Below are 27,468 nucleotides of genomic sequence, written 5' to 3' on the forward strand. Positions count from 1 at the left end.
TATGGAGCGACGAGGGACGGCTATTGTTGTCAACTCGACAATCTGGTGACAGCGCCGTTAGATCTGAAATTCTATGAGCGACAAAATAATGCCCAGTGGAATTGACTCTTTGTTACTGCACGGATAGCGCAGAACAATATCCGAAAGAAACGGTAAATAGATAAAAAATTTCTGTCTCAAATGACTACTGTCTGTAGCCTGTCCTGTCACTATTTCTTTATTATCATGAGAATAAAGGAATGCGCGTCATTGCAAGCTGTAGTGTAATATATGATGCCAATATGTAGCATGTGGTTTTGCATACAGAGAACATATTATTTACATTGAGGGATTAATTGCTTTTGACAACAATTTGCAGACACCCTTGAAATGTTTATTTTAACTCATTATGCTGTGTCAGCATTACATTAGCCATCATCTGTGGGGTGTCATTCAAGCTGTGCCTGTTGGAAACTCTGATACCAAGTGTTACTGTATCCACTACGTCTATTAAGCAATATATATATTATATTGTTGCATAATATTAGTATATTATAATAATAATCATCATCAACAAAATCCAGACAGACTGGTCTGATGTGCATGCATGTGTGTCTGTGTACAGGTACGTGCAGGTGTATTAGCTGTGTGGTTGTTCATCTGTCTGTCCAGTCATAGAATAGCTGCTGGACACTCTGACCTCAGCCTCTCGGTGCTGGTCACCGCCTAGCAAACTGGGAGTAAGGCCAGAACTCCCCAGCCTGTGGTTTTAGACTACTGACCACATGCTGCCTCTGCCACATGGTTCAGATGATGGGTCACGTTTGACACTTCATAACAACTCTGGTATCTTCTACTAGTGTCTCCTTCTAGCCCATTCTTCCTTGACTACAGGGTCAGAATGTGAGCCAGTCTTCAGTAATGATGGATGTGACCACAGCAATTCCACGATTCTTGTAACCAGGGCTGTATCCTATTGAACACATTGCAGTCTTAAGATAACCAAGCCGGCCATAGCAGTACTGGCACATCAGAGTAACATTATTTCTTCTCCTGGAAGTCAAACTTCTGCTGTTATTGTATCTGAGCATCATAGATAATTATGGATGTTGTGGAGCCTAATTCCAGGGAGAGAACCCTGCAGAAACCGCCATCTCTCCATACTGTGTTTAATCGGTGTCACTGAGCGCCTGGTATAGACACAGGCTCCATCCTCTACACATCACTGAATTATTCAACCGGGTTAACCCACATTCAGACACACGGTCCCAGAGAAAATGTTGTGCCGTGCCAAGGTCGCTGTGCCACACTGTGGTAGATGGAGCAGACCAGTTACCTGCCTTGCTTGCTATTACCAAGGCACGTTGTGCCCTCCAAATTGAAATCATTCCTCCTCAGGTGTTTACTAAGCTCTATCCAGCACTGTGCATGCTGCTGCAGCGTGGTTTCATACAGTATTATTGTTTCCAAGCTCACTGTACGGCATCAGTAATGTGATCACAGCACTAGCCCTTCTTTGTTCTGAAGCCCGCTTGCTTCCACAATGGGGAAAAGCAGACATTATGCTACATAATCCTGCTTTAGGGGATATTCCCAATCCAGATGGTTAATGTGTCCTGTGTGGTGCCTCCAGATTATGACTCTGGGATATTTGTCACTCGTAACGATGCCCATAGAGAATGTAGATAATCTAGGATTAATACCCCATTTGCTTTTGTTTTGGGAGTTATTTTAACAACGGACCAGTGGCTCCAGTTGGCATTTCATCCATTGTTATGACACGACAGAATGTAGCTTTAATGACTGCTACCACCACACCATAACTCTGTCTTTTCTTATCAGATGTGGTATAATAATAAGGACAGTAACAACACCCTCCTCTCCACAACCATCTCTCCAAACCCTTAAAAAAATAAAAATAGACTACTGTCTTGGTAGCAAATCTAGTCCTCTTTTAATACTGCTGGCTATTGTACCGGCTGTAGTCAGATGATGTGATATGTAACGCGCCACTGTTGATAGAAATGACAGTTATGCCCTCATGGAGGATTGAGAGGGCCCCTGAGCGCTAATAATGCTTTTTAACATCATGAGAGGGAATAAAAGAGGCCATTCATGTTCTTACTACTTCAATCACATTCCTGTGTCCTCTAATATCACGTGTGGTGGTTAATATGGCAGGGTTGTGTGTGTGTGTGTGTGTGTGTGTGTGTGTGTGTGTGTGTGTGTGTGTGTAGCAGATGTCCATGGGGGAGGTCCTAGAGAGAGGGGGTAATGTAGGGGTAACCGGGTAGAGAGTCTTCCTTCTGAACATTGGCAGGGTTGATTGTTCCCAGGGGGCTTATATTACTGATGCACACAACAGATAAATGTACCGCTTCCTCCTGTTACCCAGTGCTCCCTGCTTCACAAACCTTCTCTCTGTCTACTGCCCACTCGCGTAGCCCTCTGTGTTCTCGGTAGCTCTACTCATTAGCAACACTTGTCTAAAATTAAACATATTTTTCAAATGTGCACTTCTGGACCCAAACCCTTTTTTTTTTTTGTCGTTGCCTCCACCAATCATAACCAAAAGGTATGTTATGTTAAAGATCCGGTACAATGATTGACTAATTCAGTCACGAGTATCAATTTCTCTGCTTCAGATCTATCATTTGATTTGTTTTAGTGCACCCTCTCTGAGCTGAGCTCAACGCTCAGTAGGCTTCTGTTCACTAGATACTATAGATGCTTGACTGTTGAGGACAGAGTGTTGTCCTTACACCGCTCAGCTAGATATGACTGATGGGCCAATCAGAGTAACCAAAGTACATCTTCAAGGAAGCAGATTGGTATATCTGAAATTTGATGATATCCAGGGGGATATACATCAAAGTGCTTTAGTCATAATTTTCACAACAGCAATTCTAACATTTTAGGTAATGTTACATCAACATACCTTCTGTTTAAAAAAATTAAACGAAGCAATGATATTGAAAAACATGATTTTCCATTATATTTAATCTAAGGGTACTTTGTTTACAGTTTGTTTTGGTCAAATGTGTTTGAGAGATGATTTGGGCAGAGCCTGTTTTATGGCTCACAGACAGATGACACTCAAGGGGCTTAGTGGCTCAATAGCAGCTATTATGACGAAGAGAGGTGAACACACAGTAGACACTAGAGCTGTACACACAGGAAGTGTTGGGCTTATGAATAACAATGGAAGCAGAGGAAAACCGACTGACGGGCAAAGTAAACCATTCTATATCTATGGCCGGACAATACATCAATATTAATAATTATTATGATGAGGTTTGCAATGGTGACTGTGATAAATGTTTTGTTTACAGTATATGCAGTCAAACATTCTTAACGTTCCTATCCCCTTGTCAATTGATATGAATGAGTATATTGTGATATATGCCATAATGTAGGGGTGACAGTGGCTCAGGAGGTAGAGCGGTCGTCTGGTAATCGGAAGATTCTCGGTTCGATTCCCGTTCCTTCCGGGCAGTGTGTTGAAGTGTCCTTGAGCAAGACACTTAACCCCTAATTGCTCCCAATGAGCAGGTGAGCAGGTTGGCACCTTGCATGGTTTCCTCCACCGTCGGTGTGTGAGGACAAATTGTAAAGCGATTTGGATAAAAGTTGCTTTATAAATGCACCATTTATCATTTACCATATGACCTCAAACCTACCCCTATTTATGCCTGGAAATTGACCACATTCACACAGCAGCCATTTTGCTCTCATGTCATGTGCAGGTTGGGATTCCTTTCTACCCTGTTCCCACCCTGGAACAAGGTGGAAAGGAATCCCAACCTGAGCATGACATACAGTAAGAGGAAAATGTCAGTTGTGTGAATATTGTCAATACTGAACATTGAACAAACTGGGAATCTGATCAAACTTAACGGGTCTGTCCTGATGAGCCAAAATGAAATCATCAGCAGCAGTACAATACATTTACAGTAACAATATCAGACCAAACATGTCCATACTACAAAAACGCAGCATTAGCTGTCGGTTTGCCCAGCTGTGCTTCACGTATCCTATGGTGTTGTTTGAGTGTGAACGGCTTTATATAATAACAACAAAACTGTGGTCAGATTTGAAGCCAACTCAGTATGTTGTTCTGGAGGCCAACAGTCGCCCACATTCATCTGTTTTTACAGCAAATACAAGTCGGTCTCTGTTGTTGTTCATCCGATATTTGTTTTCTCCTCTCGTCAGATATTGACATGAAGAAAGACATTGAGACATTGATAGCAGAGGAACGTGCGGACATCATCCTGAAATATGATACGGTGAGTGACATTTAATCACAAAGTGGCAGCATTCGTTTAGTTTGAACACATATACGCCTGTATCTAGAAGCACTATTACGTGTGTGCCTATACATAGTACATTTATGAGCAAATGCCGTAGATATTCAACGCATCTTGAAATTGAACAACTATGAACTATTTATTAAATTCTGTTGATTCCAGGCCCTTGAAATGCTTTTCTTTTAGGTTAGACTTTTGTCAACACACAGTAGCCTAGTGGTGATCATGTTCGAGACAAGATACTGTGACAGCACACGGAATGTAGAGGCAGAATTCACGTCAAAGTAAGAGGCCAAGGAGACAGATTTCCCATTGAATAAAAACAGGATATTTTATTAAAGGGATAACTGACAGGTATTGGGGGGTGTAACTATAACTGTAACAGCATCCTCTACGGCTCACCAAACACTATCCTCAATAAATTCCAATATGTCCAAAACTCTGCTGCCCGCATTCTCACCTCCACCCGTCGCTCTGATCACATCACCCCTGTCCTCCACGACCTCCATTGGCTTCCAATCAAATACAGGATACAATTTAAAATACTTCTCATCACATTTAAAGTCCTCAACAACCTTGCCCCTCCCTACCTGTCCGACCTCCTCCACCGTCACACGCCCACCCGTCGCCTTAGGTCTGCTGATGCCAACCTCCTAACACCTCCCACGACCAGGCTCCGGACCTGGGGCGACAGGGCCTTTGCTGCTGCTGCCCCCTCCCTCTGGAATGCCCTCCCCAGCCATATCCGTGATGCAAACACCCTGACATCTTTTCAATCAGCCCTCAAAACCCACCTTTTCAATCTTGCTTTTGACCTCTAATTCTGTCGGTTTTATTTTATTTTGTCATGTATTATTTTTGTTCTGTTTTTGTTTTGCCTTAGTTTTGTCTCTTCTACCCATGTAAAGCATCTTTGAGCATCTGGAAAAACGCTATATAAAATAGATGTATTATTATTATTATTATTATTATTATTATTATTATTATTATTATAACAACTGATGGTTCATCCCAGTCAGTGTTGGGCTGTAATATATATGACTAGTTACTTTAATTTGATACGCTACATAAGTTACGTTACAATACTGCCTGTGTAGAGTAACGCATTACGTTACTTATTACACTACTTTTGCGTTACTTTCTAGTTAAATAAATGGATGTATATCCGTTTCAGTCTTTGTTTTTATCTAAGTGAATGTTCTTAAGAGAGAGATGAGCCTGCCTCTCGCTGTCCAGTTCAGTCACAGACAGCACCATGGTGTGTGACTTGGTGTGGGACTTGGTGTGGGACCACGGACAGCACCATGGTGTGGGACTTGGTGTGGGACCACGGACAGCTCCATGGTGTGTGACTTGATGTGGGACCACGGGCAGCACCATGGTGTGTGACTTGATGTGGGACCACGGGCAGCACCATGGTGTGTGACTTGGTGTGGGACCACGGGCAGCACCATGGTGTGTGACTTGGTGTGGGACCACGGGCAGCACCATGGTGTGTGACTTGGTGTGGGACCACGGGCAGCACCATGGTGTGTGACTTGGTGTGGGACCACGGGCAGCACCATGGTGTGTGACTTGATGTGGGACCACGGGCAGCGCCATGGTGTGTGACTTGGTGTGGGACCACGGGCAGCGCCATGGTGTGTGACTTGGTGTGGGACCACGGACAGCGCCATGGTGTGTGACTTGGTGTGGGACCACGGGCAGCACCATGGTGTGTGACTTGGTGTGGGACCACGGGCAGCACCATGGTGTGTGACTTGGTGTGGGACCACGGGCAGCACCATGGTGTGGTGTGGGACCACGGACAGCGCCATGGTGTGTGACTTGGTGTGGGACCACGGGCAGCACCATGGTGTGTGACTTGGTGTGTGACTTGGTGTGGGACCACGGGCAGCACCATGGTGTGTGACTTGGTGTGGGACTTGGTGTGGGACCACGGGCAGCACCATGGTGTGTGACTTGGTGTGGGACCACGGGCAGCACCATGGTGTGTGACTTGGTGTGGGACCACGGGCAGCACCATGGTGTGTGACTTGGTGTGGGACTTGGTGTGGGACCACGGGCAGCACCATGGTGTGTGACTTGGTGTGGGACTTGGTGTGGGACCACGGGCAGCACCATGGTGTGTGACTTGGTGTGGGACCACGGGCAGCACCATGGTGTGTGACTTGGTCTGGGACCACGGACAGCGCCATGGTGTGTGACTTGGTGTGGGACCACGGACAGCGCCATGGTGTGTGACTTGGCATCATCAGATTAGGCCTCATCCTTGCGTAATAAGGATTGTTTCAGTTACGCATGGATACTTCATAAAGAATTTACGAAGCCATCTCAGCCATTGAATTTCAGCAATGGGAAATTATTATAAACCGGGGATATTTTCAGGGGAACGGTACATGGTGTGGATGATCCTTTTCTAAATGTTTTGGAGAGCCCATGTATTTGCAGTTATGAAAGTTAATCTAAATCACTTGGGAGTGTGAATGTGATATATCACAAGAAACTACTCAACCTCGACTGTCTTTAACTATGAGTGAACACAACACTCTAACTTACCATCTTTAGATAATACAGTTTGAAAACATTGTTCCTCTGAAAACTTAAAACAGACTTATATGAGGGCGGTTAGGTGGTCGAGCGGAGATTGCGTTCGTCACCAGCCCCGGAGCTGTGAGCTTGGTTCGCCTGTTCGAATCCAGCTCACAGCTCCGGGGTTGTCACCAGCTTGGCTGGCCGTCTGCACTGATACAATTGGCTGTATCAGAGGGTGGGAGAAGCTGGCGGGGTGGGTCCGGGTCGTTGTAAACAGCGACTCCTACAGTTCGGTCGGGGCGCCTGCTAAGCGCGGATTGGACGTGAGGGGGATAGTGTGGTCCTCCCACACGCTACGCCCTCTCAATGAGAATCCGCGCTGCCAGGTGAAAAGAAGCGGTGATTGGCTGGACGTGTGTCGGAGGAAGCACGTGGTAGCCTCCACTCTCCCAGATGATCTGACTGTGGGGGGTAAAGCGCAGCGACCAGGAAGGGACTGGGAATTGGCATACGACTAAACATTGGGATGGGAGAAAATCGGAGGAAAATGGAGAAAAAAAAAAAAAAAAAAAAAAAAAAAAAACAGACTTATATGGCTTTTCGTCTGAGGTACTATTATCAGTGGGACCCACATAAGGAAGGGGGCCAACAGCCCAGCCCACTTTGCCCTAGACCACCACACTCTCTCTGCTGTCCTAGAGTAGACCACCACACTATCTCTCTGCTGTCCTAGACCACCACGCCACACTCTCTCTCTGCTGTCCTAGACCACCACGCTCTCTCTCTGCTGTCCTAGACCACCACACACTCTCTCTGCTGTCCTAGACCACCACACTCTCTCTCTGCTGTCCTAGACCACCACGCTCTCTCTCTCTGCTGTCCTAGACCACCACGCTCTCTCTCTCTGCTGTCCTAGAGTAGACCACCACATTCTCTCTGCTGTCCTAGACCACCACGCTCTCTCTCTGCTGTCCTAGACCACCACACTCTCTCTCTGCTGTCCTAGACCACCACGCTCTCTCTCTCTGCTGTCCTAGACCACCACTCTCTCTCAGAGAGAGAGAGAGAGAGGACATGTCAGGTAATTAGCTGTAGAACTACACATGGCCTCCTTTTGCAAGGTGCCTTTGCCTCCTCCTCCAGAAATATTGTGCACACAGACACTCTTAATAAACACATGTTGTCCCGAACTAAACACAATCGGTGATCGATTGGTCCAAATGTAATTTTGCCATCCGGACACATGTCATTTGAAATATGAATATAGAATATCAGGCCTATAAATTACCTTATTATGGCCACATCATACATCTGTGGATCGGCCCAAAATCTCCTCTTTCCAATGGCAGAGTTAAATCTGGATTTAGTACCATCAGGGCAGCAAAGACTGTGAATTAAATCTACTGTAAGTAGGGCTGCAACGATTAGTCGACATAATCGACAACGTCGATTATAAAAAATCGTCGATGAGAAATTGTTGCGTCGATTAGTCATTAATCACTACCTATCTTTGTGAGAGTGGCTTCTCAGGGTTCCAGACAACATCATAACATGATGATCCCATAGCAAATTTTGGACATTGAAAACATTGTTCCCCTGCAGGAGATGATGATCAGACTAGACACACAATACATTACACACGCACTCCTCTCACTCACACACAGCGATCAGAGTAAGACACACACATACACACTCCTCTCACTCACACACAGCGATCAGAGTAAGACACACACACATACACACTCCTCTCACTCACACACAGCGATCAGAGTAAGACACACACACATTCACACTCCTCTCTCTCACACACAGCGATCAGAGTAAGACACACACACATTCACACTCCTCTCACTCACACACAGCGATCAGAGTAAGACACAGACACATTCACACTCCTCGCACTCACACACAGCGATCAGAGTAAGACACACACACATTCACACTCCTCGCACTCACACACAGCGATCAGAGTAAGACACACACACATACACAAATTACACAGTACACACCTCTCACTCACACAGCGATCAGAGTAAGACACACACAAATTACACAGTACACACACTCCTCTCACTCACACAGCGATCAGAGTAAGACACACACACATACACACACACACGGACTCCTCTCACACACAGCAAACAAAAGTTATTTAAAGTACACTTCCACTTTAATTTGTATTATTTAATTTATTTATCTTGTTATGAGTGATTGCTGTATTGTTCTTCAAATAAATTTTCATTTAAAGTGGCTTAAAGATCCAAATTCAAATGTTTCATGAGTCATTATTTTAATTTGCTATGGGATCATGTTATGATGTTGTTGTTTGGTCCTGACAAGAGTCTCAAAGTCTGGGGTGATGGTAGACAAGCAACTCTGAGGTCATGCTCAATGTCCAATCTGTTCCTCTGCTCTGTCTTCAGCTGGACCAGAGCTGAGAAGCCACTTTCACAAAGATAGGTAATAAAAAAAAAAAAAAAAAAAAAATGTTGTTGTTGTTTACATTGGTTTTCGATTAGTCGACTAATCGAAATAATAATCGGCAGATTAGTCGACTACCAAATTAGTCATTAGTTGCAGCCCTAACTGTAAGTACAGTTACTTTTGTATAATGTCCATAGCTCTGCATTTTTTTGGTCCTCATTTGGTCCTTATTCTCGAACGTGTTCGTAAGTGTCTTGGTAAATATCTTGGTAAAAATGTTGTACCAACAGATTTACGTAAATCCTCCTCCAGATTCCTGAATGTGTGAAACGGTCTCCGTAACTTGTCAAAATCTTTGCAACTGGGTTCACATGAATGACTGGGCATCACTCATTCTTAAACTTAAATGTGTGTTCTCGTTCATTGCATTTGCATACAGACACACCCGCCAGCTCCTTATATGAGAGAGAGAGAGAGAGAGAGAGAGAGATACTTACTTACTTACGTACTTACTTACTTACTTACTTACTTACTTACTTACTTACTTACTTACTTACTTACTTACTTACTTACTTACTTACTTACTTACTTACTTACTTACTTACTTACTTACTTACTTACTTACTTACTTACTTACTTACTTGCTTACATCTTCTCCCAGTAAATTCTCAATATTTCCTGGATGTCTTACTGCTGTGGTTTCCCATTTGGAGTTTCTCAGACAAAGAGAGGTTGCTCCTCTGGGGTGGGTGATTAGGGCTGCAGCTGTGTCCAGGTCCAGGTCCCCATTGGCTGTAGTGCATGTATTGGGTAATACACCTGTTACCTGGTCTAGGGAGAAGCATCCATCTGCAGAGCGGCGCTCTCAGGTCCTGCGGTCTGGGGACCGCTCAGCAGCGCCACCCACCCAATGGCTGAATTGGAGTATTGCACTGTGCGGGCACAGCTGTGAGATCCGCGCGAGGCCAGATATCTTGAATGAATGCGTTTATTTAAACTTTAATTAACAGATTGCAGAATGGGTACAGTACAAATTGCAATGGCTGAATTGGAGTATTGCACTGTGCGGGCACAGCTGTGAGATCCGTGCGAGGCCAGATATCTTGAATGAATGCGTTTATTTAAACTTTAATTAACAGATTGTAGAATGGGTACAATACAGTACGGCTCAATACACACAATTGTTAAGGGGATGCAGACCAGAGAAAGACTTTCGTCTTGTTTACATCAGGGTCCCCCATTTTCAATTCATAATGACATTTATGACATACTCAATATACAGATATAAAAATCTAATCTAATCATCTAATCTAAACTAATCATGACATTTATGACATACATATATGCAGTACTGTTACATTTGTGACATACAAGATATGCAAATATACAGTACTGTTAAACAGAGATCCTAACAGTAAATATATACAAGGGGGAGGGAACTGTACATTTATGATGAATTGAAAATGGGGGACCCTGATGTAAACAAGACGTAAGTCTTTCTCTGGTCTGCATCCCCACTTTAAGGACCAGCCACGAGTTTATACGTGTTACGGTGCCATGCGTTGTGGACCAGAGCCACGAGTTAACTCGTGGCGTGTTGTTATTGATTTATTCCATATTAATAACGCTATTAACGTCCCCGATCGACTTGCAGGACCTACCCGCATATTTGATTTTCGAAACATGCAATACCGGGCAGATCCGCTTAGGGGCGCCATCGCTCCACTGCAGTATCATTGAGGGCGATTGAAAAAAAATAAAAGAATACTGTCTGTGGGCGTTTCATATGAGCCTCGATCCCAGCCGAACATACTCCATCTTTGATCACGTTACCGAATGCAGATTTCAGCCTGGAATAATGGGATTTATGATCAGCCAATGGACATATCGATCTACCAGATTCCGATGACTAATGACGAAATGCTGCCGGCGATCACATGGGCTGACGGTAGGATACTATTCCCCCAAATTACAGCTGGATTGGACATTGTTTTAAAACGCAACGTGATCGATCAGTGAAAATGGCTACTTGAACGCACACTGTATTGCTAATCAATAATAGTAATCGGCGTCCCACGCCGCCCCCATTTCATCCATTGATGCTCTGTAATAGTCCGGATGCTATGCAGTTTGTTTTATTTCATTCGTATATATACAGCAGAAATGGCGTTTGATATAACGTGACTAGCCTTTAGCTTATTATCTAGCTCCCCAGAAAAAAGACGAGGCGAAAACTGCGATAAACCTTATATTCACGGCGCTATAAAATGACAACCAACCGATGGATTTTTATTTTCTTTAAACCATTATGAAGGCACGGTTTATGCACTCAAGTGACAATGAGAATGGACAGATAGCAATACTATAAAGTATATATATAGCTGTTAGAAAGTACATCGGTTTGTTGACAACGCTCGGTCCTCTGGACTATAAATCGCCGCGGGACTTTGGTCGCCAAAGTGTTAACAATTGTGTGTATTGAGCTGTACTGCAGATTTTGACAACAAAATTAACAATATGATGCCGTAAGTTCTGTTATATTTCAATTGCCTTACTTATTTACATAAATATAAGGTAACGGTATACTTTTGCTATATGCTATACACTACAGTCTATGTGATGTGGTGGGTACATATGGTGGTAATTAACACTTTAATCGCCAAAAACGCTGGAACACGTCTTTCCCCGCCATGCTCATTCTGCCAAAGACGCTGGACCACGTCTTTGATATCAATATTTCAAAAATCTGTGATCGAAATCATATTTCTCCCCCGGAGACCTGAGATCTACTGTTGAGCCCCTCTCAACTCTCCAACAGTTCAAGAGCGTCATCTGGTGGCCGATCGGCGGATCGCCCAAACAGGAAGTGACGCGCCTGAAGTGGTGCTCGCCCATATTTCGTCCGGGCACTCGCTATCGTTAGCGGGACTCCATCTTGATACACTGGACATCGATCGGTTGCAAATAACTCGATAAACAACATGATTTGGACGTATATACTATTATACAACCTGGAAATGGATCGGATATTTCTACATCCCATAATAGGAACATTTCTGTTCCACGCTCATCGCCCAACGGCGCGAGGAAGCTATGGTAAGATTCAGCGTTATTTTTCAATGTGTTCGATACTAACTGCTCTAATGATCATATCACCCACACTAGATGAATCATATAACGTTGGCCACGGAATTATAAACGACCCCCCCCCCCCCCCTCATCATCAGATCATACTTAGTAACTTCTAGAAGCACGTCCATTTGAAATTCTTTATCGCGCAGATTCCTATCAAACTGTATTTCATCATCAATATAATGCATTTGGGGCTATAAATCACTTTCTGGAGAAAGCTGCAGAAAACGATAAAAACATACTTATACTTTAGACCGTATTTTAGTATGAATATGTGAATGAAAAAGTATAACGTTGCTACACCCTGAACAATAGATATAGGACGTTGAATGGGCCATAGTAATGTCAATTTAGCAATACAATTTAAAAAGTTATAGCCCTGCAAAGAAGGGGAACTTCTCCATGTTAAATAGGGCTGGCGAAGGATGGTAAATTATGAATTTAACCCTGGCGATCAAAGTGGTAATTAAGGAATGGTGAATATTATGTTTAATGTAAATATGTGTATACTGGATATGAACAGCAGTATTATAGGCCTACAGCAGTATTGTACAGCCAGTAACTATACTTTTGCTCACACAATATCTTGAATGAATGAGTTTATTTATTTCGAACATAAATTGAAAATAAATAATAATAAAAAACAAGTAATAAACCGATACACAAATGTAACAGTACTGCATATATGTATGTCATAAATGTCATGATTAGATTAGATTTTTATATCTGTATATTGAGTGTCATAAATGTCATTATGAATTGAAAATGGGAGGGCGGCTACGTGGTGCAGTGGGCAAGGCGCTCGCCACGAATACTGGAGACTGGGCTCGAACAGGTACGCCTCCCTGTTCGAGCCCAGCGCTCCACATTGCTTTCAGTTTAGCTGGTCGTCCGCACTAATACACATTGGCAGTATTAGGGGGAGGGAAACTGATGGGTGGGGATCGGGCGTTGTGGACAGCGACTCCTACAGGTCGGTTGGTGCGCCTGCGCAGTAGAATCAGGAAGTGACGGGGCCGGGGCCCCTCCAAAGCCCAGACCCCCGACGCTGAAAGATCGAGCCGCGCAGGTGAAAAGATGCGACTGCTGTTACCTCGAGTATCGGAGGGGACTCGTGCTATGTATGACTTAGTCCACATTGCAGCCGGCTTGTGGGAGGCAAGAAACGGCGTTCGAGACAGGGGAGGGTTGAATTGGACGATACGAAAAATTGGGATGGGAGAAAAATTTAAAATGGGAGAAAAAGTGGATACAAAAAATGAATTGAAAATGGGGGACCCTGATGTAAACAAGACGAAAGTCTTTCTCTGGTCTGCATCCCCTTAACAATTGTGTGTATTGAGCTGTACTGTACTGTACCCATTCTGCAATCTGTTAATTAAAGTTTAAATAAACGCATTCATTCAAGATATCTGGCCTCACGCGGATCTCACAGCTGTGCCCGCACAGTGCAATACTCCAATTCAGCCATTGGCAATTCAGCCATTTGGGTGGGTGGCGCTGCTGAGCGGTCCCCAGACCGCCGGACCTGAGAGCGCCGCTGGCTCTGCGGCTCTGCAGTTGGATACTATTGGGTCTAGGGTCAGTTTGTGGAGTTGTCCTCTGGGCTGCTTCTGTGTGTTTCCCCCCTTTCGACCACCGGGGTGCCCATACCTGTACGTGAATGGGTTGAAAAATTTCACAATGTTTGTTTGTTTATTTATTTTTTACCCAGGGTCCGGGACAGTGCACATTAATGAACATCTTCAGTTTCCACATCAATGTAAATGTGCCAGATTTTTTTTAATTAGGTCGTTTCCATCTGTAGTCCCTGCCCTAGAGTTGTTCCGATACCGATACCAGTATCGGAAAAGCCGCCGATACTGCCTAAAATGCTGGTATCGGTATCGGCGAGTACCCTCTAATGCTGCGCTCCGATACCATATGACGTAATTTATCAACAACACTGCGGTCTGTTGAGTAAGCATTATAAAACAAACGTGTGCTTAATCGATTAAAGTGTCAATGCCATTTGTCATTTTAACAGCAGATACTTTCTTAAATGTCATCGTCCCGACAGAGCGGTGTTGACGGGGAGCTCATGGGTTCGCTTGGTGGCTGGTGTTATTAGCATTGAACAGCTAACCGAAAGCTAGCTTTAACATTACCTTGGCTAAAGTTGGGGCTATTCATAATCCAGCAATAATGGCTGCAGACCTGCAAGCAAAGTACAGCAAGTTGGCAAAGGAGTATTCGTTAAATCACAATGTCACCAGTAACGTTACAGTCTTTTCATATACCGGCAGCTCATGCTATGCTAACCTAGCTTGCGTTGACGTCGTCATTGAGACCACCTCGCTCGCGTACACAATTAATGACATGTTGCGGACAGCCATATTGGTGACAATGTTTAGCTTTTAGTGCCAAATGATAAGAGTCTGAGGCGGAGTCTCAAAAGAGAATGTTGAATATTTATTGTGCAAAAATCACAACAGATCCGACTGCTACTGAAACAGAGCCTTGTAGACAGACTGAGTAGGGTATATCTGCAGAGCCAGTGGGTAGCGAGTGCAGCAACGTATAATGTCCGTGTGGATCATTGGAGTAGGGTATATCTGCAGTGCTGAAGCCCCATACTCATTGATTAATGATACTAATACAAATCTATACAATCACCTGTTGTTGAATAAATACCATTACTTTCTAGTTATTACTAAAAAACAGTATATATAAAACAGTATTTGTTAAAAAAAAAAAAAACGTATAATTTATATAATATCGTTTTTTTTTTTTTTTTTTTTATGTATGCACTGGTATCGGATAAGTATCGGTATCGGCCGATACCCAAAGCTTAGGTATCGGAATCGGATCGGAAAGGAAAAAATGGTATCGGAACATCTCACCTACCATACATGTATTGGAGCTACATTACTCTCTCTGATGTGTATCATGCATCTGCCCGTGTAGGAGGAAGAGCTCACGCTTGTTTGAGCGTGTGGATAAAAAACTTGACCGAGACACCAAGGAGAAGGAGAAACAAACTGTAAATTGAAACATGTGCTTTATGTGCTGTGACATGCTCTAATGTAGAGAATAGTACTTGATGTGCGTTGAGTTTATTGCTGCCTGAATCCCACTAATAGCATGTTTATGTGTATAGTTTGGTGTGATAGGAAAATAATGATTATACCAAACAAAGTTAAGTGTCTGAGCATGAGCAGAGCAACATCCTCTACGTCTTTGTTTGGGAACATGGGACGCATGAGCGCCATCCTTTGTGAGAACACCGATAATGTGTTATAGTTGTGCCCGGGGACGGTTCATACTGTAATACTGTAAATTGTATACCTGTCAGACTAATCAGACCCTCACCTTTATATATACTGTATATAGACTTTCTTTTATATATATATATATATATTATCATGTCTATTACCCTGCCTGTACCCCCCTCTCCTTTGTGCTGCTATGACCCCTGAATTTTCTCAACAGGATTAATAAAGGAACATATTATCTTATCTTAAATTATGTCAATTCTCAAAATGGGTGGCATTCCCCTTTAACTATACACTGTGTTCAGTAGCCAGTACAGAGAAAGAGATACTGCAGTGGGTGGGAGATGGAGAATGTGACGGACGGGGGTTAAATTTAGCTCACAGCCTAGAAGCCGAGAGTAGAGGTACGGGGCTGGCTCGTCTAGCCATAGCAACAGCTGGGATACGGCCAGTAGCGATTGATCTGACGCTGCCCTCTGGGGACATGCTGGATCCTCCCCCGTCAGCATTATTTCACCGTCTGGCTGTGGTTTCCACCCTCAAGGGCCCGTTCAGAACGGCTCTGGCCACATGTACAGTAAAGGGAGGATGACATACTGGAAATAGATCAACCGCACACCGTGACTGACAATTCACACGTGAATACAAAGGTCTGTTGCATACATGCCAGTTGCTTCTTTTGCAGGTTTCAGAGGCCCCTCTGCTTTCTCAAAATCATCACACATCATCATTGACATCATAACAGTGTTTAGTTCCATCTCTCTGCTCTCTCTCTCTCTCTCTCTCTCTCTCTCTCTCTCTCTCTCTCTCTCTCTCTCTCTCTCTCTCTCTCTCTCTAAACAACCTTCCTAAGGAGGGTATTTTTAGTCCTGTCGCAGACCGGCCTGACACCGTTCACGGTGCCCCTGGGGCTTCTTCAGCGAGAGGATCGTTCAAGATGGAATGATTTAGTTGATGAGCAGCGTGATACGGAGTCTCTCTCCTCCCACGCCTGACACACAACCACCCAACCACACACAGCTGTGGTGCTATTGTGGCCAGAGAGGAAAAGGCCTCTAGGATGATTTGCCCTCGAGAGTGTTGTGTCAACATTGCGACCAGACTGTGTTGCATCAACATCACTAAATGGATTTTCCGCTCTAGAATGACTATTAATGAATTTCCATGCTGGTCAGACAATGCTAATATTTCACTGCATGTTTTCATTTGGAAATGGGTGTGGATAAGAAATGGGTGACAATAACGCCATCGCTTGTTGTTGTTGTTGTTGTTGTTGTTGTTGTTGTTGTTGTTGTTGTTCCATGGGATTGTCTGTCAGTTTGATTTAGTAAAAGATTTTACTTAATGCTCGAGTTTCCATCCTGGTTGCTATTACTATTGCTGTGTGTGTCCGTGCATACATACATGCTTGTGCATGTGTGTGTATGTGTACAGTACTTGCGTCTAGTGTGAGCGTGTATCTGTGGATGTGTGTATTCACGTGTGTGTGTGTGTGTGTATATTTGCATCCCCAGGGCAGACAGGAGGGAGTAGAGATCGACCCCTGGGAGGATGCTGACTACAGCATCTATAGAGTCACAGACCGCTTTGGCTTCCTACAGTAAGACATGTTTATGTTGACTCTTCCTACAGTAAGACATGTTTATGTTGACTCTTCCTACAGTAAGACATGTTTATGTTGACACTTCCTACAGTAAGACATGTTTATGTTAACTCTTCCTACAGTAAGACATGTTTATGTTGACTCTTCCTGCAGTAAGACATGTTTATGTTAACTCTTCCTACAGTAAGACATGTTTATGTTGACTCTTCCTACAGTGAGACATGTTTATGTTGACTCTTCCTACAGTAAGACATGTCTATGTTGACTCTTCCTGCAGTAAGACATGTTTATGTTAACTTCCTACAGTAAGACATGTTTCACTGATTCTTGAGAGTCGGGACAAAACACTTTTTAATATTATATTTTGAGAATGCACACTATATTGATTAGAGTTGTATATTCATGTGTAGATAAAGGTCTGAGCTATTTAACCATGTAAAGGTGCGGGCTCTACATAGAAAAACATTTTCAACAAATTCACATGTTTCCCTTTGAAACTTGATTTGTGTTAACTCCGTCAGACACACAAAAAAGTATATAATTCTAATTATTCCAGTCCAACAAGAATCTAAAGTTCTGAGGTATGTTGTAATAGTGTTTAGTTACTCTGATATGCAATCAAATATAATATATAAACCTCAGGTGTAATTTCACACTATTCTGAAAACCCAGATTTAGAAATATTTGCATTTTCAAACTTTGTTTTTAATTTTGATATGATAAAAAAAAATATCATTAAGTAAATAAGACAAGAGGATGAAGATCTGATGCTCCTTTATTACTTAAACAACATAAACTGAAGAAGGAATTTGTATTTTCCACAGAATTAACAAAAACAAACATCTGACGGTGTTGACAAAGATCTGACAGTGTTGACGAGAAACTGACAGAGTTGACAAAATTGTATATGCATCTCTGATAAATGAACACATGCCTTTTTTTTAAACAGATGGAAGTGACAATGATAAGAACTAATAACTCCTTGTCTTATACTGAACATTTTGTTAACTCAATTATAATAACAACAAACTTTACATACACCGTTTCCAACTATTACAAAATGCACTGTTTCCAACAACAAAAACAGTAATGGAGACCAGGACCCCTTCTTCTCGTCCCTGTTTTCATCTACCTCCTCTACACAACTTCCTGATCTCCACTTTCTTACCCTGCACTTCTCCTCTTCGTTTCCTTCTGCATTTCCGATTAGTTTCACTATGATGTCTTGAACTGGGCAGAAACAGAACCTTTTCTGTTGGACCATGGGGATGCAGAAATTCCACTTTCACATCTTGTTGATCAGTATCCACATCGATGGTCTTGGCTATCCACCAGTGGTCATCATATTAGGGCGGGCCATACTTTTGTGCAAACATGAATTTTAAAGAAATCTTAACATGAGGGGTGTCTAAAATATGTGTTTCTTGTGGGGAATTCAAATATAGGAAACATTTTCGGATATGATAACTCTAACTTACATCATTTTGGATTTCAAAATGGCAGATTTGACCATTTTTCACCCCTTCCCAGGGCCGGACTGGGGGAATTATTCAGGCCAGGAAATATAGTGCGAAATATAGCCCAAGTCAGGCAAATTTTTAAGCAGGGGGTCTGGGGGTCCCCCACCAGTAAGATTTTTGTTACAAAGACGTAATTCCCTGCATGCTGGTGCAGGACTTTTAAAATGTTTACCCTTTAAATGCCATTGTTTGTGATGGCATCACAAATTATTGTTAAAAAAAACACACAAATTTAAATATTTTCAATATATCAAATGCAAAGTGGATTTTTCTGGGGGGGATTATTACAGGCTAATAATTGTTATAATCATCATGTGTCAATGATTAGCAACAACACTGATTTTGATGGATTTTTAGTTTTTGTAATGTCAGACTTAACAACTCTTATCAGAAAAGTTAGAGTATTTCATTTTTAATCTGACATTACAAGAAACATTTAAAATTAAAATGGTTATGATCAGGACTGAAGTTGAATAAAAGATGTATGGGGGCAACAGGTGACAGGGGATGATGATGATGCATGGTAACATTAGCTATGTTAGCTAGTTAGCTTTTTTTTCTTTTTTTTCCCCTCTGCTCCATGCTTCCTCTTTTTTTCACTGTTGAAGTGTTGAAACATTTCATTTCCAGTAATTCCCATCTGACTGTTCTGTGAAATACAAGCAGTAAGCAGTATGTATTTTTCTCTCTTTCCCTCTCTGCTCCACCCTTCCTCTTTTTTCACTGTCCATTTTCAAGCGCAGGTTATGCTTGAAATGTTTTGTCTTTCGCTGTCTCCCTGTCATTTTGCAGAAGTGCCATCTGCCATTCCATTCGCCATCTCAACTGTCAATCAGTTGTATGGCCTGGTCCCGCCTCCACCAATCACATGCGGCTCCCTTTGTGTGTGTGTGACAGACAGACAGAGCTCCCGATGGCTAGTCCGGGCCTTCGCCATACATGGATGCCAACATGAATCTGAAGGAAATCCTAACATGCAAGGTGTCTAAATGATGTGTTTCTTAATGGGGAATTTAAATATGAGTAAATTTTTGGGATAGGATAACTCTAACATACATCATTTTGTATTGCAAAATTTCCAAATGTACCCATCCCCTTTCGAAGATTTTTAAAAGATATGGGAAATCATTTATAATGACAACGCCATCATTAGCACTATCCATCATCACACATCGTCACACGTGCAGAGTTCAGGAAGAAATCCTGGACAGTCTGTGTTACACCCTGTATGAATGTTGGCTTTTTCTGAGGATGCTCCCTTTCTCTCATTAACTTGTAGGTTAACCCAAAGTCTTTCATTTGTTGAAGAAGACGATACTTTTTAAGAATTGTGCCTGATGACACACTCAGTGCTGGTTTTTTGGCGCCGTGGGCCAGGAGTTTGTTTGTTTGTCTTCAGCTCTCTTCTGAGGATGTGGTGGAATAGCAGGGCCTTTTGGATTTTCTGATTCCTTACTTTGCTTCCTGATAGCATATTCTTTGTTTCCATGCCTGGAGAGTCCAGTGGTGATGTATTTGTAGCCTTTTTTCAGCACATTATTGTTTTTCTCAGGTTGTTTTGTTGCTTTGTTACATTTGTAATCTTCTCTTTTAAAGTTTGTATTTCTCTTGAATGACTTTTTCGTGTTTTACTTTGTTTCTGTTCCTGTCTGAGAGACTCTCTGCGCTGTCTGGCATTGTTATCTATATTAGAATATCCTGATCTGGGGGGGTGTTTGCCTCCAGCACCGCACCTTCACAGGACCTTTTCTATCTGCACCTTTTCTGGACCTCTCTCCAATATTTTCTCCGATACCTCTGTGCCCTGTCTCCCATCTTGTCTATTTCTATTACTTTTTTGTCTTGAACCCTCTTTTTCCACCTTTGTCTTTCCTGCTCTTGCATGGCATGTTTGCTCTCTTCGTCACTGTGTAATTTTTCTCTTCTCTTTCATTGGTACTCTCTATTTCTTCTCCTTCGCTCCTCAACTTTTTCATACTACTAGTTACATAAGGTGCATTGCATCCAATATGATGGAACGAAAATAGAGGAAGGGTGTTTGGTGACCATGACCATGGTCTTATAGGCTACGCCTCCATAGAGGCGGGACCCGGTCAGGTGTGGGTGTATAAGTTGTGTTCGTGGTGGTGTACAGTAGGTACAAGGAGATAAGGGGTATCTCAATAGGCTTGAGCGGGACGCGATAAGCCATACGAAATATAACTACACACTGCACCATATTTTACATCAATCAATCAATGTAGACAAGTGATATATTTATATTTATTTATTAACACATGTGCTGGGAAAGTAAGACAATTATTCAATAAGCAGACCACAGCCTGCCCATGCTCTAATGCATGCTATTATATGCACACTTCTGTGCAGATAAAACTCTGAAATAACATTTAAATCCTTTACCATGTTCAAAAATAGTATAATGATAGCATATTATGAGGTTATTGATGGATTTGTCAACTCTGTCAGCTTACACGTCAACTCCGTCAGACACACAATCTGATGGACTTGACGTCCGACAGAGTTGACAAAAGGGCACACATTTTGCCTCCAAGCCTGTATTGTGCACTGCAGCTAGCTCGTTTTTTGGCAGTTGCTAGCTGTCTTAATAATCTCACTGTTTTTTTTTAAAGTATAATAACGGAGAGACGGTGTTGACATGTTCCAGCTGTGACCATCGGAATATTGACATTGTTTGTCTAAAATATCAAAAAGTGTAAAACGTACCAGACCATGTGTGGTAGTGTTGCATTCACCACATTCAGGGGAAGGAAAAGGGGTCCTCAGGGATAGAGCTAGCCATGATATTGCCTGATTTAATTAGGTTTATGAAAAGGTCTGACGGAGTTGACATAAACTGAGGACACAACTTTGATAGGTAGATTTCTATGGGCAATATTATTTGAGTTTCATGGCATGCATTGTTTTATACATGTATAACACTTATCTTTGATTTGATATGTATGTTTTCACAAGTGGAGAGGTCTTTCAAGCTTTTTTGGGCTGGTCAATAATGTGACCCCTTGCTGAGGACAAGGTAATTAATTAATGGGAGCTTCTAACCACAGATTATACATTTAAACAAATATCCCCCAAAAAACAAATATGTGCTAAAACATAACATCACTATACACAATACCTTTAGATGTAACTTTGTCAGTATGTCAATCATTATGAATTTATTTATTTTTTTATATAAATTAGACTTTTCTATGTAGTACATGTTTTGTCCCAACTCTCAAGAATCAGTGGTTTCCTACAGTAAGACATGTTTATGTTGACTCTTCCTACAGTAAGACATGTTTATGTTGACTCTTCCTGCAGTAAGACATGTTTAGGTTGACTCTTCCTACAGTAAGACAGTAGGACATGTTTATGTTGACTCTTCCTACAGTAAGACATGTTTATGTTGACTCTTCCTACAGTAAGACATGTTTATGTTGACTCTTCCTACAGTAAGACAGTAGGACATGTTTATGTTGACTCTTCCTACAGTAAGACATGTTTATGTTGACTCTTCCTACAGTAAGACATGTTTATGTTGACTCTTCCTACAGTAAGACATGTTTATGTTGACTCTTCCTACAGTAAGACATGTTTATGTTGACTCTTCCTACAGTAAGACATGTTTATGTTGACTCTTCCTACAGTAAGACAGTAGGACATGTTTATGTTGACTCTTCCTACAGTAAGACATGTTTATGTTGACTCTTCCTACAGTAAGACATGTTTGTGTTGACTCTTCCTACAGTAAGACATGTTTATATTGACTCTTCCTACAGTAAGACATGTTTATGTTGACTCTTCCTACAGTAAGACATGTTTATGTTGACTCTTCCTACAGTAAGACATGTTTATGTTGACTCTTCCTACAGTAAGATATGTTTATGTTGACTCTTCCTACAGTAAGACAGTAGGACATGTTTATGTTGACTCTTCCTACAGTAAGACATGTTTATGTTAACTCTTCCTACAGTGAGACATGTTTATGTTGACTCTTCCTACAGTGAGACATGTTTATGTTGACTCTTCCTACAGTGAGACATGTTTATGTTGACTCTTCCTACAGTGAGACATGTTTATGTTGACTCTTCCTACAGTAAGACATGTTTATGTTGACTCTTCCTACAGTAAGACATGTTTATGTTGACTCTTCCTACAGTAAGACATGTTTATGTTGACTCTTCCTGCAGTAAGACATGTTTATGTTGACTCTTCCTACAGTGAGACATGTTTATGTTGACTCTTCCTACAGTAAGACATGTTTATGTTGACCCTTCCTACAGTAAGACATGTTTATGTTGACTCTTCCTACAGTGAGACATGTTTATGTTGACTCTTCCTACAGTAAGACATGTTTATGTTAACTCTTCCTGCAGTAAGACATGTTTATGTTGACTCTTCCTACAGTGAGACATGTTTATGTTGACTCTTCCTGCAGTAAGACATGTTTATGTTGACTCTTCCTACAGTGAGACATGTTTATGTTAACTCTTCCTGCAGTAAGACATGTTTATGTTGACTCTTCCTACAGTGAGACATGTTTATGTTGACCCTTCCTACAGTAAGACATGTTTATGTTGACTCTTCCTGCAGTAAGACATGTTTATGTTGACCCTTCCTACAGTGAGACATGTTTATGTTGACTCTTCCTACAGTAAGACATGTTTATGTTGACTCTTCCTGCAGTAAGACATGTTTATGTTGACCCTTCCTACAGTGAGACATGTTTATGTTGACTCTTCCTACAGTAAGACATGTTTATGTTGACTCTTCCTACAGTGAGACAGTAAGACATGTTTATGTTGACTCTTCCTACAGTGAGACAGTAAGACATGTTTATGTTGACTCTTCCTACAGTGAGACAGTGACATGTTTATGTTGACTCTTCCTACAGTAAGACATGTTTATGTTGACTCTTCCTACAGTGAGACAGTGACATGGTTATGTTGACCCCCTGGACATTCTGATTGAAGCCCGTTCAGAGCGGTCAGTTAGTAGTGCTTTCATGAGTTGCTGTAGCTGCTGCTCCAGATACATGAGATCTTAGCAGATGTTTGGTAACCTGTCTTTGTTCCCTTCTTCCCAGTGAGGAGGACCTACCAGCTCCTAGTGCTCATGAAGAGAAGGTACGTGTGACATTGGAATCATTCAGAAATTCCAAGCCCTCCAGTAAGATTGGAAACCATTTTGCAGAAGGATCACCATGCACCTTATAGGCATACTGTAGATGGCAAGGTTCTTGATTAACTGACTATCAAGTCTGACCTCTTCAAAGTGTGTGTGTGTGTGTGTGTGTGTGTCAGGCCATGTGAGCGGATCGGAGCGTGAGCGGCGCGGGGCGCGGAGCGGGCTGTTTTGACGTGAGCGAGGAGTGGGTTTTAAAATGAGTCGGCGCGACGTCGGGAGCGAGAGTTCTCCTCCGCTCCAATCCACTCCAGGCCGCTCACAGTGGTTTAACACTGTTGATGTAATATATACATGCAGTACAATGCCAAAGCAACAGATGGCGATGTACAAACATGAAGGCCATTTTCAACCAATGAGAAGGGTTCAGGCTTCGTCACTGTAGAGACGCCCACCATAGATATCTATGACGCCCACACTCACTCCTGTTAAAAAAGTATCGACGCCATTGTTGTTGACGTTAGCTTACATGCTAACGTTAATGGCAGCGACCATAGCATTGTGGCTCGGCTAGCCTATCATCGCTTAATAGAACTAGTGAATGGATAAACAACGTTATTTAACATTGCAGAATGGCTACAATTACAATGCGGCTCAATACAAACAATTGTTAAGGGGCCCAGGGGGTGTAGACTGTTGTAGTTTGAGCTCATTTACACCATGCTCCAAAAAAGAAAAAGAAAAACTGCCGAGCGATCTGGCGCGGGGAGCGGGGAGCGCTCGATTCAAGGTGAGTGGGGAGCGAGCGGAGAGCGACTTGGGAGCGATTAGCGGAGCGGACCAAGCTTTAAAGAGCGAAGAGCGGATTTCTCGGCCGCGCCGATCCGCTCACGTGGCCTTGTGTGTGTGTGTGTGTGTGTGTGTGTGTGTGTGTGTGTGTGTGTGTGTGTGTGTGTGTGTGTGTGTGTGTGTGTGTGTGTGTGTGTGTGTGTGTGTGTGTGTGTGTGTGTGTGTGTGTGTGTGTGTGTGTGTGTGTGTGTGTGTGTGTGTGTGTGTGTGTGTGTGTGTGTCACAAGAGCATCAAATTCTGCGGGCTTCCATTTCCAGAAAGTCGATCTGTGGGCATGCCACTCAGGCTGGAAAGGACGCTGGTCACACACCTCTCTGACTCTGTCATATGCTTGTGATTCATTTGATTTAAAACACATTTAACCCTTGAGAAACGTTTAATCCCTTCAGTGTCCAATGTTGGTGGGCGTGCTAGAGTGTATCATTATCCTTGTGCAACTGTAATGCACTTAGGCACTGAAGTCAGACCAGGATTTGGTACCTTTTAAAGGTGTAATCTGTCATTCAACTTTAAACAGGCTAACATGTTAACACTTTGAGTGCCACGCTGTTAATTTACCCTTAGAATGCCAGCCTTTCTAGTAGTTTCCGTGGTTGTTGCACTATGTTTGCGAAGCTGTGTGTGTGTTCTGTATTATAGCTGTAGAGACACGGTGTGGCCCATTTCGACAAACATTACTTGTAGTCCAGCATGGGAATAATAGTTTGTTTCCACACACTGTAGTTTGTAGTTTATTACACGCTAAACATTGTGCATTTCCTAGATAATACAGTATTTTTTCATAGATCGCGAGATAAACGCATTATGTGCAATAAGCCCAAACCGTTCTGGCTGATCCCCTGAAACCCTGAATACTCCCAAATCACAGGTATATGACTTGTATATATGTATCATCACAAAATCATCAAGGGGGGGGGGGTCGTTTTAACTCAAAACTATGATCGCGTTTGCCGAGCATGTTTTTCGTCCGGTGAAACACAGAACTGTGATTGTTAGAAAAACACGTTTTTAAGATTTGGTAAAATAGATATAGAATGTACCTTACCTTAGCCAGAAGGTATTCCAAAAAAAGTTAAATAAAAAAAACGTATCGCATCGCCATCGCGATTACCAGTCATGTCTATACACGTTTCGATGGTCAAATACGCTTATGCAACGGAATTCCGAGGCGAGGACTGTGAATTTCTGTCCCAGGAGAAGGAGGGGCTACTAACCGAGGAGAGAATGAAAGTGAAGCTGACTATCAGCCCAGAAGCCCCATGTAGTTCAGACACGGACGATACTGCCACCTGGTGATAGTCAGAATGCAGTTCCAATGTGTTGGGACGTGCCTAAATTATGCAGATCGCTCTGGGCAACTGTGTAGAGCGGGGATCAAAGTAAAAAGATCAAACGATCCAAAAACGACTTTTTACGTTTATGGCACTCAACGGTCGGCAGCCAAACACGTAAAAAGCCGTTTTTGGCACTGACTGTGTTAAATAGGTTTTGTTTTAATTCTCAAATTGGTTGAATGAGCTCTTGAGCTCTTGGTTGAAGGACTGTGTTTCAACCAAACCTGGGGTTTGAAAGCCTTTTGATGCTGTTCAAGTTTTCCTTACTTTTGAAATATCATAAACATGATTACTAAACCGTAATCATTACTCTGGGTTATGATGAGTCACGCTAGATAGTAAAGGCTTATTTTCAATCGTACATTTATCCAAGAATCTATGTGCTGCATACTGTACTGTCTAATTATACAGACAGCATAAACATTCTACCACATGTGATTCAGCTATTAAAGGGGGCAAGGGGCACTTCACCAAAAAACATTGATCTATTTTGCACATAATCTCACACACATCCAAAAGCTCGAAACCATTTTGCACACATTCATTTAGTTATTGAGAGTAAATGAGTTTGAATAATATTCCAACATTCCAACATTTATGGCCACCAGTGATGTTATCAGGAACATTGAATCCTTGTGTTAATTACAGAACCACAAAATGATGTAGACGAAAAAATAGCAATACCTTGCCTTATAGGGACTGCTACCTTATAATTTCATGTAATTAACACAACACAAGGATTCAATGCCATTGATGACATACTGGTGGCTCAACTCATTTACTCTCAATAACTGTCAAACCAAATTAACGTGTGCAAAACTGTTTAGAGTTTTAGTGATATTTTGTGCAAAATAAATCAACATTATTTTTTGGTGAAGTGTCCCTTTAATATTAGCAAATGCTGCAACAGGAGATACACTTGGGTCCAAGCTGTTCCCTAGCAAGGCAGCTCCACTGTATATGTAATATATATAATAGCCTACATGTGTATGGTCAATATACTGTAGTGTACTGTATGTTAGCAGGGGTAGTTAACACATTCCCTGCCACGGTTCTATCCATCAATGTAGGCTCACTGCCACCACTCTAAGCCTATGGAGATGTTCACCTTCTTTGCAGGGCTATAACTTTTTAAATTGTATTGCTAAATTGACATTACTATGGCCCATTCAACATCGATTATCTATCGTTCAGGATGTAGGAACGTTATACTTTTTCATTCATAGATTCTTCCAAAAATACCTTCTAGAATATAAGTATGTATTTATCGTTTTCTCCAGTAATTCCTAGAACGTGAGATATAGGCCTAAACGCATATATAGATGATCGATTGCAGTTTCTTTTCCATACACGCTATATTAAAAAATTCAACTGTACATGATCGTATACGTTATGCCTCATCA

The 27,468-nt window shown here is 42.2% G+C and overlaps 1 protein-coding gene across 1 annotated transcript in view; it reads left to right on the forward strand.

The window, feature by feature from the left end:
• Positions 1-3: 3 nt before the first annotated feature.
• Positions 4-27,468, forward strand: part of LOC311246917 (USP6 N-terminal-like protein) — a 45,685-nt gene continuing 18,220 nt past the window's right edge. Inside the window, exons 1-4 of the mRNA XM_084337162.1 lie at positions 4-152; positions 4,195-4,268; positions 17,149-17,234; positions 23,844-23,883. Coding sequence (XP_084193288.1) covers positions 4,203-4,268; positions 17,149-17,234; positions 23,844-23,883 — 192 coding nt within the window. The 5' untranslated portion in view covers positions 4-152; positions 4,195-4,202. The remainder of the gene's footprint in view (positions 153-4,194; positions 4,269-17,148; positions 17,235-23,843; positions 23,884-27,468) is intronic.

The sequence above is a fragment of the Notolepis coatsorum genome (assembly GCF_963971535.1).
Source record: "Notolepis coatsorum genome assembly, chromosome: 20".
Lineage (NCBI taxonomy): Eukaryota > Metazoa > Chordata > Actinopteri > Aulopiformes > Paralepididae > Notolepis > Notolepis coatsorum.